This window comes from Fragaria vesca, linkage group LG1 (assembly GCF_000184155.1).
Source record: "Fragaria vesca subsp. vesca linkage group LG1, FraVesHawaii_1.0, whole genome shotgun sequence".
NCBI classification, from domain to species: domain Eukaryota; kingdom Viridiplantae; phylum Streptophyta; class Magnoliopsida; order Rosales; family Rosaceae; genus Fragaria; species Fragaria vesca.
The window spans coordinates 129,495-146,630 of record NC_020491.1 but is presented as its reverse complement, the minus strand read 5'-3'; the positions used below and the strand labels follow the sequence as shown (position 1 = coordinate 146,630).

Sequence of the window (17,136 nt, the reverse complement as noted above, 5' to 3'; positions counted from 1 at the left end):
CTTGCCAGGATCAATTTCTGCTCTTTATTCTTGAAATTGCTGTGAACAAAGGTCTGACTTTTGATTTTGATTTTGATTTTATGAATGTTTTGCAGAAGCATATGAATACTGGAGGGGAAGACTTTGAAGCTAAATCGGGTGGGATCGGGATGACTTCTGACCGAACATCTCTCATTTCACTTACAAAAAATCTCTCCCTCAATGCTTGACCATGAACAGTAGTGCTGTCAGAACTACAGCCAATTTACGAGTTAGGTCTAGATTTTAGGTTCTCTGGTTTTGTTATTGTTTTATTTTCTGTTTCTTTTCTTGTTATTTTCTCTTTTCATTCTCTAGTTTTTCATTAATTTGTCATTTTTTTGGGTCATTAGTTGGTGAGCAGTGAGTTGTGGCTGAATCTCTTGTTAACATTTGGTGTTTAGTAGTAATAAATTCTCTTTTTTTCATCCTCCGATTGCATGAGTTACACATTTTCACCATATGCTAATTTGCGAGTACATCAGGTTAAAATTGTTTTCTAAGATAAATTGTTTATGGTTTGCCACGGGTAACTTTTATACAAAAAAGTCGAAAGTGGAGTTGTGCTATAGCTATTCAAGCTGTTTGAACTGGTACTGATTTATTACCAGGTTATTAGAATTCTTTTGGTCATAAATGCTCGAGCAGTTCTTCCATTTCAAGGCACTTGCGTTATGGAGCTCCTGTATAAGGTCTTTCAAGCCGTTTTTCGGCACTCCAGGCTAGAGGCCAGAGCAACCCATGTCATGTAGGTGCAAGTGTGCAACTGGTACGAAGTTTTCGCGTTAGTGGGTGTGGGGTGCAAGCTCCCAAATCTGAAACTCAAAGCTTGCTCTCCTAAGAAGACGAAGAAACTTTTGTGTGATTACAACTAAATGATGTGATCTTTTGAACATGGATGAGAGTGAGACAATACAAACCGAAACTGTAGGAAGAGCCAAACCATAACCATGGCTACTCTCGAAATCGCCACTATGCGCTCCCGCCTAAGCAGACTCTGCCAGGAAGGCCAACCTCACCTTGCCCGCCAACTGTTTGAAACTCTGCCTCACCCAACCACCTTTCTCTGGAACACCATCATCATTGGCTTCATCTGCAACAACATGCCCACTGAAGCTCTCTCCTTGTATTCCTCCATGAGAAACTCCTCCCCCAACACCAAACCTGACCCTTACACTTTCTCTTCCGCTCTCAAAGCCTGCGCCCTTACCCGCAACCTTAACTCCGGCAAGGCTCTGCATTGTCACATTCTTCGCTTCCTTCCCAACCCAACTATGATTGTCGAGAATTCGCTGATGAATATGTACTCTTCTTGTGATCATGACTTAGTACGTAAGGTGTTCGACACAATGCCTGAGAGAAATGTGGTTGCTTGGAACACGCTGGTTGCGTGGTATGTCAAGACTGAGAGGTATGAAGAAGCTGTTAAACAGTTCAGGATGATGATGAGGATGAGGATAATCCCCAGCGCAGTGAGTTTCGTCAATGTCTTCCCCGCTATATCAGCCATAAGAGACTATAGAAATGCCAATGTTTTGTATGGTTTGGTTGTTAGATCCGGCCGTGAGTGTTTGAACGACTTGTTTGTTGTGAGCTCGGCGATATTCATGTATGCCGAGCTTGGCTGCCTTGATTATGCTAGGAAGATTTTCGACTGTTGTTTGAGGAGAGACACAGAGATATGGAACACCATGATTGGTGGGTATGTTCAGAATAATCTTCCTGGTGAAGCAATCAGCTTTTTCTTACAAGCCGTTCGATCTGGACAGGCTGTTCTTGATGAAGTGACATTTCTTTCTGCTTTAATTGCATGCTCACAGTTGCGACGGTTGGAACTAGCTCGACAGTTGCATGCTTTTGTTATTAAGCATTTCAGAGTGATGCCTGTTATTTTACTAAATGCAATAATGGTGCTGTACTCAAGGTGCAATTCTATTGAGACGTCTATTAAGTATTTCCGTAAGATGCCAGAGAGGAATGTTGTTTCATGGAATACTATGATATCTGCATTTTCTCAGAGTGGCTTGGATGAGGAGGCTTTGATGCTCGTTTATGAGATGCAAGAGCAAAACTTTTCGATTGATTCTGTAACTGTAACTGCTTTACTTTCAACTGCATCGAGTCTTGGAAATCTAGATGTTGGACAGCAGACGCATGCTTATCTTATTAGGTCTGGAATAGAATTTGAGGGGATGGGAAGTTACCTCATAGACATGTATGCTAAATCTGGTTCAGTCAGGATTGCAGAACGGCTATTCGGAAAAGACTATACTGCTGATAGAGATCACTCTACTTGGAATTCGATGGTTGCTGGGTACACACAGAATGGTTTGATTAAAGAAGCTTTTGTAGTTTTTAGGCAAATGCTGGAGCAGAAGCTGATACCAAATGCTGTGACCTTAGCATCGATTTTCCCTGCTTGTAATCTAGTGGGGAACATAGATATGGGTAAGCAACTCCATGGGTTCTCTTTCCGTCACTACCTTGACCAACATGTCTTTGTGGGAACTGCTCTAATTGACATGTACTCAAAATGTGGTGCACTCATTTATGCTGAAAATGTGTTTTCAGAAACCCACAAAAAAATTCCGTCACATACACCACAATGATACTGGGTTATGGCCATCATGGAATGGGTCAGAAAGCTCTGGTTTTATTTCACTCAATGAAGAGATATGGCATTGTACCTGATGCAGTTACCTTTGTTGCAGTCTTGTCTGCCTGCAGTTATGCTGGTTTGGTTGATGATGGTCTTTCTTTATATGACTCGATGAGAATGGAGTATAACATAAAACCAACAAGTGCACATTATTGTTGTATATCGGATATGTTAGGCAGGGTTGGAAGAGTAGTTGAAGCATATGAGTTTGTTAAAGGGTTGGGTGAAGAGGGTTATGTGATGGAAATTTGGGGATCACTCCTTGGTGCATGCAGAATCCATAAACAATTTGAATTGGGCAAGATTGTTGCTGATAAATTGCTTGAAATAAAGGCTGCTAATGGTGAGACAGGCTACCATGTTTTGCTCTCAAATATGTATGCTGAGGAAGGAAAGTGGGAGATTGTTGATAAAGTGAGAGAACAAATGAAAGAGAAAGGTCTAAAGAAGGAGCCTGGCTGTAGTTGGATTAAAATTACTGGTTTCCTGAACTGTTTCATATCTAGGGACCAAAAACATCCTCAGTGCAGTGAGATATATGGCATGTTGGTGGACTTGACTATGATGATGAAAGAATCTGGTTATAGGCCTTCTCTCGATTCCCATCTAGATGAAATTTTGGGACCTCATGAGTGAAGGAGAATGCTTATAGAAGGTTTAACCATCTTCTATATATTTTCTGTTATGACTTGCTCTCGGATTTGGCAAATTGGAGACAGCTGATTATGGAAGACTATTTGGATGAATTCTGGCATGTATATTTGCCCGTCTTGGTAATGATATCAACTATAGTCAGGTGAGGTTATGCAATACGATGCAGTTGATGCCTGTATTGGGAGTTTGAACTCTACTATTTTGCTAACTCAGATTCTGGTGCAGGTCAGCAGTTGTTGAAAGCAGTTTTTATCAGATGTTGCTCAAGTCTGAATATGGATGAACAAGTGTCAAAAGTGCTGGACACAGAATTTTCAGGTAAGTGGTTGTAGATTTCCTACTAATAGAGATTATGGCGGGAGATTTTGTCTTCTAATTGTTCTCAGTAACAGAACACTGTACAACATTGGAAATGACTGAGTACATTGTCTCTGATTATGAATCTAACTTAGTGCAATGGCCTAACTTAGTGCAGTATAGTTTTTCTTTTCCTTCTTTTAGTTGATAATCATGCACTTTGAAAACTTTGACATACGTTGTTCTATAGCTCTGCTTGTATCTGAAAACTTGAACATATTATATATAATTATACATAGTGCTAACTAATAAAATGTAGCAAGCTTCTTGAGATAGGTTTCTGGTGTTCCAAGATTAAAACTAGTGTTTTGTAATGAACTCCTAGTTCAGAGGTCTAAAATTCTGATTGTTCTATAAATTTATCTTTTTGGTCCTTAAAAAAATATTAGGCTTGAAGGGTCAAGTTCACACCATCAATTTTGTCAAGATGGATATTGTGTTTTATTGTTATTAGAAATGGATACTGTACTCTAATTTTCTTTAATTTCAATACATAAGTTTATGAATTGTCAGTTGGAATTTCATGTCCCCTAATTCCTTATCTACTTGTCTTCCCTCTTACTATGAACATAAAATCCAGAACTTGTTTCTGTATGTTGCAAGGTCTTAATTTTACACCCCTTACAACAGAATATAATGTTTATACATGTGGGAACAATATACATGGACAAGGCGGTCATGTAGACACCACAGATAGCCCAAGTCCCATCAAGCACATTGGCTGTCTGTCAGATTGATGCTAGAGTCCAAGTGACATCTTAGTTGTAATTGATAATGGAGTAGTCTACATGATAAGTTCAACCACATGCAGTCCAATTTTCAAAAGGAAAGGCATTCATGTGTTTGAATCTTTGCAGTGACCTGCTTGCAGGTGCACTCAACTCCAGTGCTTGTTAGTTTCTAAACAAAAGATGAACTTTGCGTAGTATTTATAAACATCAAGTAAGTAATAGATGTGATGCGTATCACAGGTGACATGAGGAAGCATTCAGCCTTTGGCAAAGAACTCCATGTCTGGAATCAGCAGTTCAGAAGTATCAGTGCTCCAAAATCATCTTGCATGAAGAATTATGGCTTTTAGACTCCTCCATTGAGAACTTAAACAGGGAAGTCCATTACACCCTGACCTCGAAGGGAAGTTCTAATGCTGATGGCCATTTTCCTCTGTACAGAAATAGGAGGGAACATGTTTACTAGGTGAATCTTTTTATTTATTTGTCACTTGCAAATTTATTCTTCTACTGAAATGTTTCCTGTTCCCAAGTTTTGATAGATACCTCTGGATGTTAAGTTTGTAGAGCCATAAGCTGTGGACTAAGGATGAAAATAATTTGCCAGTCTCGGTCTTTCCTATTGTACATAGTAAAACCTATTAATATAGCCATCAAAATAATTGTTAGGGATAACCTCAAGTTACGAGATCGTGTAAAATGAGATTATTCCCTACTTCCAAGTTTCTTAGTTTTAAATATGGTTCTTCACAGTTTTGACTGTCTCTTAGGTTACTAGATATAAGATATGTTAAAACTTTTCCCTTTTCCTATTTCCTTCCAAGAGCCTAAGAAAATTAGTTTTGATGTATTCTTGGTTTGTTCTTCTAAGTTTATGTTTTACATATGTTTTTTAAAGTAATTTTGATGTTCGATGCAATAGAAACAATTTATGTATTCTAGTAAGTTGTTTACCATATCATGTGCCATTTAAAGGTATCCGAGTAAACAAGAACAATTTCACGGGTCTAAATTCAAAATCCTAAATCGAAAAAATGAAAACCATCCTCTTTTTCTTTATGTATACGAGTTTGTTCAGAATCAAAAAGCATGAATCAAAATTTTGTTTTGTTGTTTACAGTTCTTTATAGACGTCTGTATATAATTGTATAAGAAAAGAATTCTTTTAATCATTCAGCTCGGTAAGAAGTATAACAGAATGGAGTTTGCAGTTTCTTTTGCCTGAACTGGGTGTTTGTTCTGGATTTTAGTATGTTGGTCAAGCTGTTGGAGGAGCTGGTAACTGGGCCTCATGAATTACCATTTCTGAGGACATTTCTGCATCTGAGGTACTCTTTCATTGGTTAGTAACTAAAATAAATTAGCTTAGCTACCTAGGAGGTGCATATATGACAGATTGTGCTCAACTTTTGTGATACTTGTAAAGCTTATGCATGGCTATTAAAATAGGGTTAGTCTTTGATGAAATTTCAGAGAGAAGTCGCTGAGGTCAAAGAGGCTATTAATGGAATAAAAACAAGGGCTGCATGGATGAAGAATGTGATGAAACAGTTTGAGGATGAACTAACTGCATCTCAGGTAATGTGTTCCTCTCTCTCTCTCTCTCTCTCCCAACCCCAACTACTATTCAAGGACCAAACCATTTTGATGGACCCCATTTTTGCTTTTGATGACGGCATAAACCCCTATCCAAAAGAGATTTTCCAAGTAAATTCTCTTTGTTTCCAACTACGCTTCCTCTCACCTTATTAACTAGGCTTGCGACGACAGGTAGCCATGTTTACAGGGATCTTATTACCAGTAATAAATTAGCATGCTGCTCAGACCTGCTTTGGTATATGCGAAGCCTTCAAAACGTTTCCATCCGTTTACCTTTCTAATAATTTTGAACTTTGATTTAGCATGGAACTAATAGCTGATCGAGTGTTGTATGTTTATCACTTGCAGAAATGGATGCATGCAAATGAGAAGAAAACTGGTTTCCTTGGTCGGCCAGAATTTTATAATGCTCTTAGACTTGTGACTGACTCACGACTGATATTGTCAAGTCAGCATTATAAGGGCAGCTGCTGCAATTACTCCTGCTCAAAAATATAAATTATTCAGCCATATCTGCACCTCAAGCAAATTATATGGCTGCTGCAATTGCACCACCAACATCTCAAAGTTTTGGGTTTAGAGGACCCGTAGCTCCTAATGCAGGCAAAACCATTCCATGAGCCCTCCTCAAGGGCTGCCCCCTGGGATGCCTACTAGTACCCATTTCCTTCCACAACAGGGATTTGGAGGTGCTGTGTAATGAACTCAAATAAATGGCTTAGTGGAAGCACTGGTGCACCTCCTTATGGTCCCATAGGAATTATTCCTTCCAATCTTCTAGTGAGCTCAGTGCAGTTCACTGAGTGCTCACAATGCAGCCTTCTTGTGGCCGGTTTCAGCGGTCCCAGGCACCATCAAACTCAAGCCAGAAAGTTTCAGCTAGGGTTTTGTCCTCTTTTGCATCACCTGGAAATTCAGTTGGAATGGAAACTCTACTTCTGAAAATTCACGGCTTCCTTGGACAAAGATGAAGTGATCTGATGTTCAGAAACACACATAAGTCACCGGAGAGCAGGCACAAAATCTATTTGTAAGATGGTAGTTACTATGAGGTAAGGGTTTTTCCATTTGGATTGACGAATTAGAAAACTTTGTAACTAATCTAGTAATTTTTCTTGAAATTCAGTACATCACTCTGTACCTATATGGTTTTTGTTTGAGTTTCTTGGTTGTTGGATCAAATTAGTAAATGATATCTTTTTGGTTACTCCGGGACTGTAGAGTGATATCTGGTGTGCAATTTAAATGTTTTGAAATCATAACAGCAAATTCTTGGTAAACATCTCTGAAAGATAATGCTTCAATTCAGTTTAAGTAGGTATATGGCTGCTTTAGTTCATTTTGCCATTCTCAGGAAGATAATGATGATTATACATGTATGTATATAGGTTTTTTTTTTTTGGTATAGATGGGAGCCCAAACATGTATCTATTTAGTTGGGAACCATCCTAAGCTTTCCATGATACAATATTATTACTTCTGGACACGTACGAAATTCTGTTGACTTTTGGTACTTTGAACTTTGTCTAAGCTTCACAAGTTGGAATTAATATATATATATATACTCTGATCTGAATTTGGTGAATCTTTTGGAAGACTTTGTTTGGTTATGCAAATGCTTAATAATGTCCATTTAGTCTTTCTCAGAGGTACGGTTGTAAAGCAGGAGTGGGACTTATCTGATGAGGACAATGACAGCATGTTTTCCTTGAGAGAGTTATGCTTTTCTCTCTATTTGATGCAACACTACAGGGAAGGTTGGCCTCTTCCAGCTACAGTTCCAAGCTATGTTGGATGAGACACTGATGTCCATGAGATGATGGCAGGTCAACCAAAAACAGGGATGGAAACGCAGCTTGGAGTCTCCACCCAGGTAACATTTTGGGTGTCTTTTCCAATATTTTTTATTTGTTTCCCTTGCATTTAGGCTTTGGACAACATCAAGGGATGAAAGGTTCCCAGGTACTGGTTTGAAGCCACCAATTCAGAGAAACGCCCCTCAGGTTGATCGTACACTGCAACCGAATGAGCAAAATTTGAGAGTGCCAGGAAAGGAGGACTTGGCTCCAAACCAGCTTATTGACAATGGAAAGCAGGATTCAGTGAACTCAAAACCTTAAGACCCCAATGAAGCAGGGAAAAAGGCAAGTTCCTTTGTCTATTTTGTTCTTTTAAGTTTCTGCAGTCTCCTTTGGGAGATAGGATGGGGATTAAAGATGTTCTTAAATTAACAATAGTCCCTAGTCAGGTTTGGTATAAGGCTGTAAGCTAAGGAGTTAATCTTGGCCATGTTGTCATACTGAAGAAACTACCTTGCTCTTCCTTTTGCTAACGAAAGTCAGTACCTCAAAGATTCAAAGACCAAGGTTCAAAAAAATTTGGGGCCTTGAATTTTTTGTGTAGATAGAATGGACTCAACTAATACCTTTCCATCCCAACTAAATATATATAACAGGAAAGTTAATGAGTTGAGTCTCCTGCTATACCCTTTATTTGGCATATTATTCAAGATATTAGTAAAAATTGTAGATGAACGATTTGCCTTGCTCTTCACATTGTATTGGCCATTTGGCCATGTGTTTGCTTAAGTTGGCGTTGGATTGGCCTCGTTACTATGGCTTTCACTTGTGCATATTGACCGGGATGACCTTCTCTTATCTGAATCATTGAAGTTATAATTTTTATCAAACTGGCCCAGCCTTGTGCTTACGCTACGACCTGGGAGACGGCTTCCAATATTGCGAGAACTTGTAAATCAAGTAGCTTCTGTCTTTCACTTTTTTCCTGGCCTTCTTGACATTAGTGGCATGCTGTTTATAATTCTCTTTGTACAAAGGTTCATATGTATATATGCTGATTTATAAAGATGGACACAAGAATAATTCAGGCCTTGATTATGAGGTTGTTGGAATGCAATTGTTTTCTGAGCAGACTTTGTATCCATGAGACAACAGCAAATGCATTGATGATTCCATATTTGATGTCAACATGCAGGGCTCAGAATTTGGGAAGCACCGAGCGATTTCATGGATTGATGACTTTGGTGAAAACCCAGTAAAAACTGGATTCCCCACACATGTACAACCTTTCACAAAACGAGCATTTTCTTTAAAGTGTCTGCTCCTAGCAAAGGTTTGCCAACTCACCAAGATACAGTGAGGCCGGGGATCAGAACTTTGACAGTTTCTCAAGGTTTGCTGATTCATGCAGCAGCAGACAACAGTTTTTTTTCTTCTCAAACTGAGAGGTTCATAAGGTTCGATTCCATAAATAGCACTAGAGATTTGACCACTCAAGGTTTGATTCCATAAGCAGCAGCAGAGACTTTGGCCTAAGTCATGGCCTCACAAGATTCAACTCCATACTCTTTCGATGAAACAGGTCCATTTGGCTCTTCTGGCCCCTTTAAGGTCTCATATGAGAGTCAAAATTCAAAGAAGGGATCTGATATGTGGTGCTTTCTAACCGAAAATCCACTATACCCCCATCTTTCTCCATTTTATTCAGGGGTTGTGCAATGTAACCAATTTAGGGACAATATCTGAACATATCTGTTGTTGTTTATCTGAACATATCTGTTGTTGTTTATATGGCCTTATTGTATTAAATGACAATGTATAATTTGATGTATACCATAATATATCAAAAGTCGATTTTTGTTCTCCCAAGTTTTATTTTAATTTTATTTTATATATCTGGATGAATGTAGATTTGTATTCAGTGAAATCTCCATAGTTTAGCTACATGCAGCTGCAATATTGAAATGAATTCCCAAATCCAGCCATCGATTTTGGGGTGGATTTATTTTTCGAGGCTACCAGCTCTTTGAACTTGAGAACCCCAGAAGAAGTTCTTCAGTTAAATCTCCTTCACAAGGCATTTGTTACTTTGGGGGGCACTTGAAAGAAAACATACCATGATTAGGTATAGTACATAAGTTGAGCTGGTGAGGGTGACTAACAACACACTAGACGGAATAATGTTTCTCCTTCCACTCATAATTACCAATATTTGTTTTATGTTGATGAAGGCTTGGAGTTTGATGAATATGCTATGAACTACTTGGGTAGATAGAAGGATTCCTGGTGTTCCTGGGAATGTGCTCCAAGTCCAACATCTGGCTTCCATATATTAAAAGACATTTGGCTTTCCCTTTTTTTTTTTTTTTTTATTTCTAAAGACGTAAAAGGGAGTAAATTAATTGGAAGTTTGTTACTAGCCTCACCCAAATAGGTTAAACACAGTGTGCAACTGTTTCTTTACTTCATGATCAAGAAATAGTAAAATCAATATCAATAGTTAGACAAACCTAACTTGTCCACTTAATCATGTGTTACAGATTTGGTTAATTCTCCATAGAAATGAAATGTATCGTAAAGAAAGAGCACAAATTATGGTCACAAGCTAGCTAGGGAAGAAAGAAACGTACCTGTTGACAGAAGCAAATACAAATCCAAACTGCTGCTGATCAGTTTCAATGGAAGTTTAGGGTTCTTTTCCATTATTACCAAGGAAAACTAAAAAAGATTGGGCCTTTTTTGTTTCCCCCAAAGATTGGGAATTGTTACTTGCGTCACAAGTTTCCCGATTTCAAAAGGAGAATACCTACCTGGTAGTGAGCGTTGTGGTAAGGCGGTTTGAGTGTGTATATATATGCCTTGGCACCCACTTCACTCTCTAATTTCTTGCAAATTGCAATTCTCCTGATCTCTTTCAATTCTCGATCTCTCCTCTCAGTTCTTCATTCCTTCGCTTTCCCAGAAACAAAACCCAAAAACACTAGCTAGTTCGATGTTCGATCCATCTGTTTCGATTCTGAAAAACCTAACCAACTTGGAATACCCTAGTTGAATCGGGAAAGAAGCCGATTGAGATCGATCTTGTATTGTCTTGAGTTGCGACGACGATGATGGTCGCCAAAAGTAGCCGGGGTCCTGTCCGAGTTTGCTCATCAACAATGATCAAGAGCTCGTCTTGTTCTTCAGAGAAAGCAGCAAACGCTAGTAGTGGACAAATCAAAAAGAAGATCATGTCTACTGCAACAAAGAAACAAGCCCCTAAGGAAAACAAGATGGTGGTTTCTAGTTGTGGGCAGATGAAGAAGAGGGTCTTAGTTAGTCCTCCTCCTTCACAACCCGCCAGCAAGCACTTTAAGGGAGAGGACACCAAGAGGGTTGCACTACTTGGAGAGCCTGACATCAAATCCGAGTCAAAGAAAACAATGAAGGAGGTTCTCAGTGAGGTCAGCAAAACCAGATGTTATCAAGAGCTTCAAAGTTGGATCTCCCAACAAAAGAAGCAGCAACAAATCCAAAAAAGACTTCAAGAAGAGAAGGAAAAGGCTGCTAAGCTTGAACAAGAGAAGCAAGAAAAGGAAAAAAGGGAGAAAGATCGACAAGAAACCAAACTTGCCCTTTATCGTATGAAACCAGTTCTTGATTTGGAACCGAGTTGGTGCAGCATCCTCACCCAACTTCAATCCTTGCCCGGATTTGATGCTGCCTCTTGGGGTGGAGTTCTAGCAGTGAACTGAGCATAAGGCGTGCCATATAGAAATGGAATGGTATTCTATATATATCTTCTATGTTCTGCCAGAAAAGAAGAGAAAAAGTCAAGAAGAAGAGGAGATCGATGCATAAAGACTGTCGAGGACGATAACAAAGTTGACACTGATCTTGAATCGGTTATTGAGGAGCCAATTTATGATGAGCAGCCAAAAACGTACCATGGAAGTGGGAGAGTGGAATTCTGGTTATGCAGATTTTACTTAGCATTATAGTTAACAGTTATTCTCATTCTCTTTTACATCAATATCGAAGAGAATTCTATTCATGTAAATTACATGGGGTTAAGTCCCCTATTGTATCTTCAACTAATAATATGGGTCATGGGTGTGAGGGCCTAACCCCCCAGCTAGACTGGGTTCCAGCCCTTGTTACAAAAATTTTTCTGTCTCCTTCGCATATAAATACAATATCTGACCAATATATAGGATGAGGATAGAACAGGATGTAAAATTTGATAACTTAAGACAGATGCATTTTCATTGTTCCTCGTCGATCTGCAATACAAATAGAAAGCATGCATTGGTTATATTATACTGTCATTTCCATTTAAAATGACACTACTGCTCTTTAATTATTGGAAGCTGAATCTTGTAACACAAATTTGTTTACTTGTTCCGAGCAAATGCGTTAACTGTTCTCAGTATCATAAAAATTACATGCAGATGTCTGAAAGTTAAACATCTGTGAGCAGAAATGGGAAAAGCAAAGACATAAGAATGAAATATTCTTGTACGTGTATACTCCAGACTCCAAAGGAACCATAGAGCAGACATAAGAATTCAGCCGAGTAACTTTATCTTGCAAGCAAATTAACAAGACAGAATGCAACTGATGTTGATATCTCCCTGCACCATAAAGATTATCAAGTCCCTGATAACCGGTTCATATTAAAAGCAAATACCTACTCCTAGATTGCTAGAATTCAGAGGCATGTAACGCAACATGGAGGTACAAGTTAAACATTAATAAGCTAACAAAAATATATGCACAAATTAGAGTTACTATAGTTATAGCCGTTACTTTGTGAGGGCGGCTTTTCTAGCCTTTATATTAAACAAAAAAAAAAAAAGTTGTAGCCATTTCTTCGTCAAATTTCAGTTTCCCATATTACATCAGTTTATACTTTATATTATGAAAATACATAAGAAATCAACCTTTGTGCCCATTATAACTTTTACGGTAGCACTTAGCCATGGTTGGGAAACGATGAATTATCATATGCAGCACTTGACTATGAATGTAATGAAACCATTTGATCATTTAGAAAAGGCAAGAAGGGGATCGATGAAGTTGGTCATACAGAGCAAAAGAAAGTCGCTGCAAATTATTAAAGGATAAATTTAGTTTGCCCCTTCGTACTTTAGGTCAATAATCAGTTTGGTCCCGTATCTTTTTTTTTAATAACGTTGGTCCTTGTACTCTCAAACATCATCAACTAAGTCCAAAATTTTAATATGGCTTCAAGAATAATATTATTTGATGACTTGAAACTGACATGGGGATCCACATTTAAGCTTTTTAACCTACAAATAGGGCAAATAAACATTCTAACGATGAAAAAAAGTCATTTTTCAAGGACCACACTTACCCATTTTTGCACTAAAATTAAAATTTTGGACTTAGATGATGTCATTTGAGAGTACAAGGACCAACGTTATTAAAAAAAAGATATGAGACCAAACTGATTATTGACCTAAAGCACGAGGGGGCAAACTGAATTTAATCCAATTATTAAATAGTTGACATATTCATATTACTTATGCGGGAACGCGGATGAAATATTTGCATTTTCTCACTTATCAATTCATCCCTTTTAGCTAGTTTGTTAGATTTTGAACACGGTATTCTCTTCTATGGTTTGTTTGAGGTATCAAACTTTTAGCTCCTTACTTTGAGTTCTTATCTAACTAAATGTGCTACCCTCTGTTGCTTTTGAGTTGATGCAATTCATTGTGAAATTCCGTTATTCACTTGTTCAGTCGTCTCGTCATGGCGTGTGGAGTTGAATTTTCGGGCCATATTGTTAAATATTTAAGGACGTATTAGTCTCGTATAATAAGATCTATGATCATAGTTGCTCACTTGCTCTATCTAAAATAGCTCATCCAAGTATTCATCGGGGAATTACATGGTGACTTGATAGTTTGAGTTTAACTTGAGAGGCAAATAACTATCTAATTTGTCTGTCAATGAAAAGATAAAGTGATATGTCTTGTGAACATGAAGTTGGTCTGTGGTTGGAAGTAAAATCTGGCCAGGTACGAGAAAATACTTCCAACCACATGGCGTCGATGGAGAATACCTGGAGGCAATACAATATTTGCATCTCTGCGTGCCTAAGATTAGTATAAACCTTCAAGTTGCAAGATCTGCAGCACCAGCAATGTTATTTAGAGAAGACTCTGAAATCGCTTCGTCTCTTTTTTCTCATGTATACTGTTGGCCGCTTCGTCTCATTTTATTTAACAGCTTCATCCACATCACATTGTTTTGATCAAATACATTTTTGTTTTGTTTGACAGCTTCATCCACATCACACCGTTTTGATCAAATAACGATGTAGAGTAGATAGTTTGATCGAAAATCTGATCGGAAATTTTGGAAGTGAGAATAGGAGGGTCGGCCAAGCGAGCCAACCCTATGGGAGTTCCACAAATTTTGTCGGCCATATGTCTTGATGTCCATACGGCGCTCACCAATCAAGGGTGAGCATGGCATATTTAGCCAACCGACCCTTTTAATTTGTAAACGAAACCATCAGCTTATATTTATACCAACCCATCTCTTGTTCCATTTACTTATCCTCGATGTGGGATGCAGTTACCTATATTTCCTTTTCAACCACTCAAGTGCCTAGCTAAGCTGAAGTTTTTACAAATAAGGGACATCAGGGTCTCTCAAATACAGATAACAACTAAAGCTTTTGACTGTATTGCTACTAGCTTGGTGGATGAAGGAGCAGTGCGACGCCCTGACCCCTTGCAACCTTCGATTGTGTTCAGAGGCAGTTGCTCTCAGTTTTATGAATTAATGTAATACATTGACTGTGCTTGAAGGAATTGGGAGTTCCAGGACTTACCATTTCAATAACAATCTTTAACGCTCTTCAGAACATCCACAACTCCAAAGCAATGCGATTTGTCCACATCATTAGATTAAATTTGAATTTAAGCCAAGTAGATTTTAAGACTCAGAAGAAACTTTGGCTGCAATCAATCATCAGTTGAAAGTAACAATAAATTTCACCCTGTCAAAGGGATAATGAAAGCAATATATCCTAAAAGGAAAATCTTAAAAAATTACAAGAGCAACAATAAGAAGGTTCACATCCGCAATCTGATGATGAGTAGCAGCCACTTTGATACCCTAAACTTAAGTCCCTCTTCAAAATCTATTGCTTTGTCGATATACATCTAACCAGTTTTCGTTTTGTGGATCTTCCTCTTGGTGACTTGCCCCCTCTTAGTAATAGAGTTCTTCATCCCTATGAAGAAAAACAGTGCACCAACAAGTGCCGCTTGCTGCAAAAAGAAAAAAATACAAGCACAAAAACTAAGTTTCCAACTCAAAGGAACATGAGCGCATACTGGAAAGCACATAAAGCAATAGGCATTTGAATTACAAACCTGCAAGAAATCATTCAAGAGTACACCAAATTTGGGGGTGTCTGGACTGAAGTTGTAGAAATCATAGATGAGGGGAGTGGTCAAAACCAATTGAAATATCTACAACCAGAAAGAAAAATGTCAGCTTAATTCAGGAATATACGTCTGATAGCTTTCTAACAAGTGCACTCATAGAAAAGGAAAGTGATCACAAATCCAAATGATAGTAATACTAACCAGAAGAAGAGCTCCAATATTACTGTTAAGTACAAATAGAATGCCTCCCAGACCTTTTAGAGCTATCACAGTTCCAGCCAAATGAATAGGCTGCATACAACATTCAAAAGCCATACTACACATGAGCAACGTGACAAATACAGGCAAGAAGCTGCAGATAAAGAACCAAAAAAAAAAAACTTACATTGACATCTGGTAATGCAAACCCGAGTTTGGAAGACAGGTGATCTTTCAAAACAGAAAATTTGGGAGCCAACTCCTTTGCAGCAGGTCCTCCATCAGTACCAAATTCATTGAACCTAAGTATACAAACACGATATCAACAAATGATAAGTTACAAGTGCAAGAGATTATTTTCTAACGGCCGTCATGCATAAATTAGTAATAGATAGAAAAGTAAAGCCCAACAAATGGTGCAATATATTTCTATTTTTTTGGATAAAAAATGTAGTGCAATATTTTTTAAAATCTATACTATGTCATTAGTGAAAACAAACTAAAGAGACTATATCCGAACCTTACACCTATCCATTAGCCTTAAATCGCACTCAATCAAATCAAAATCACATTAAGACGCAATGAATATTCACAGTTCAAATGTTTCGTTGAAGCAAAAGAAAAGTAGTTCCAATCAAGGATAGATGTAACCGATACACTGATAGCTGTTATTAATCAACGAACCCAAAAAGAAAATTGGCCAATAAAGAAAGAGAAAACGGTATCACAGAATATCTTTGAAAAGTTCACTAATCAACAACCGGACAACACTTTACACATATGCAAACAAGTCCAACTCTTTACTTAACTGCAAAGATATTCTTAACCGAGATTACTTACTTAACACACACACAAAAGATGAGTAGATCTTCCGCGATACTTAACCGAGATTACTTTCGAAACTTGATAATAAAATCACGCATCAAACAACAAAAATTCACCCCAATTAACTAGATCTAAGTACGTTACTGAATTGAATATCAACCCTCAAGCACCAACAACCATCTAAAAATTCCCATGCTAATTTCAGTAAAATCATCAAAGATCCAAGAAACCATTACAAAGCTTGAAACATGCATATCCATAACACTAACCATCAAATCGCAAAAACAAACTAGATCAGCTGAATCAAATCGGAAAGATTGAAGCTTTCAAGATCACAGCTGAATCAAATCGGAAAGATTAGGCTTTCAAGACTAGTCAAAGAGAAGCCCTAATCTCCGGTAGATCTGAGAGAGAGAGAGAGAGAGGAGCTTACGCTTGCCAAGCGGAGAGGATGAAGATGGTGGAGAAGAGGACGCGGCCGAAGAAGGAGAAGAACCCCATTGAAGCTGAAGCTAGAGAGACCAAGAAGACTGGGGGAAGCGAAGCTCTGACTGTCTCGCTGAATTGGGGCGACTCTCGGCGGCTAAGTAGTAGTAGCTCAAGCGTGTCACGCGTGCCAAGCTATTAATAGGCAGAGAAAAAAGTTAGGACAGACTTTTTTCAATTTTTTTATCAACTTTAAAATGATATTACTCCATGTCCAAAAAAAAAAATGGACTTACTAACTTAATAGGGTTGGTCCAGTAAAAACATGTTAGGCTGCAAGTGAGGCGGACACTGCAAGAATTCAGGCCCGGATTTGAATAGAGGCACAAGAGGTTTGGGACTCAGGGCCCAAAAATTTAAAGGGCCCAAAAATATTAGTTGTCTTAAAAAAAAAATTATAG

At 38.2% G+C, this 17,136-nt stretch overlaps 2 protein-coding genes and 1 pseudogene across 2 annotated transcripts in view; 2 read left to right on the top strand and 1 right to left on the bottom strand.

Annotated features, from left to right (window-relative positions):
• The window catches only part of LOC101300101, a 3,953-nt gene extending 3,744 nt beyond the window's left edge, over positions 1 to 209 (top strand). The window contains exon 9 of the mRNA XM_004288624.1: positions 9 to 209. Coding sequence (XP_004288672.1) covers positions 9 to 209 — 201 coding nt within the window. The remainder of the gene's footprint in view (positions 1 to 8) is intronic.
• Positions 210 to 968: 759 nt separating this feature from the next.
• LOC101299815 lies at positions 969 to 3,313 on the top strand (annotated as a pseudogene).
• An 11,453-nt stretch (positions 3,314 to 14,766) lies between these two features.
• LOC101292533 lies at positions 14,767 to 16,843 on the bottom strand. The gene is made up of 5 exons (XM_004287015.1): positions 16,683 to 16,843; positions 15,612 to 15,726; positions 15,428 to 15,517; positions 15,212 to 15,310; positions 14,767 to 15,106 (listed from the first exon to the last, which is right to left on the bottom strand). Exons 1-5 carry the CDS (start codon positions 16,748 to 16,750, stop codon positions 14,999 to 15,001), a joined length of 480 nt encoding a protein of 159 aa, XP_004287063.1. The 5' UTR covers positions 16,751 to 16,843; the 3' UTR covers positions 14,767 to 14,998.
• Between the last annotated feature and the right edge of the window lie 293 nt (positions 16,844 to 17,136).

Excerpts from the sequence above, each read along its gene's own strand:
- LOC101292533 (XM_004287015.1), bottom strand. The coding sequence starts at position 16,750 with ATGGGGTTCTTCTCCTTCTTCGGCCGCGTCCTCTTCTCCACCATCTTC. Across the intron at positions 15,518-15,611 it reads TTGCATTACCAGATGTCAAT|CCTATTCATTTGGCTGGAAC; the intron begins GTAAGTTTTTTT and ends TGTTGTATGCAG. Across the intron at positions 15,107-15,211 it reads TCTTGAATGATTTCTTGCAG|CAAGCGGCACTTGTTGGTGC; the intron begins GTTTGTAATTCA and ends TTCTTTTTGCAG.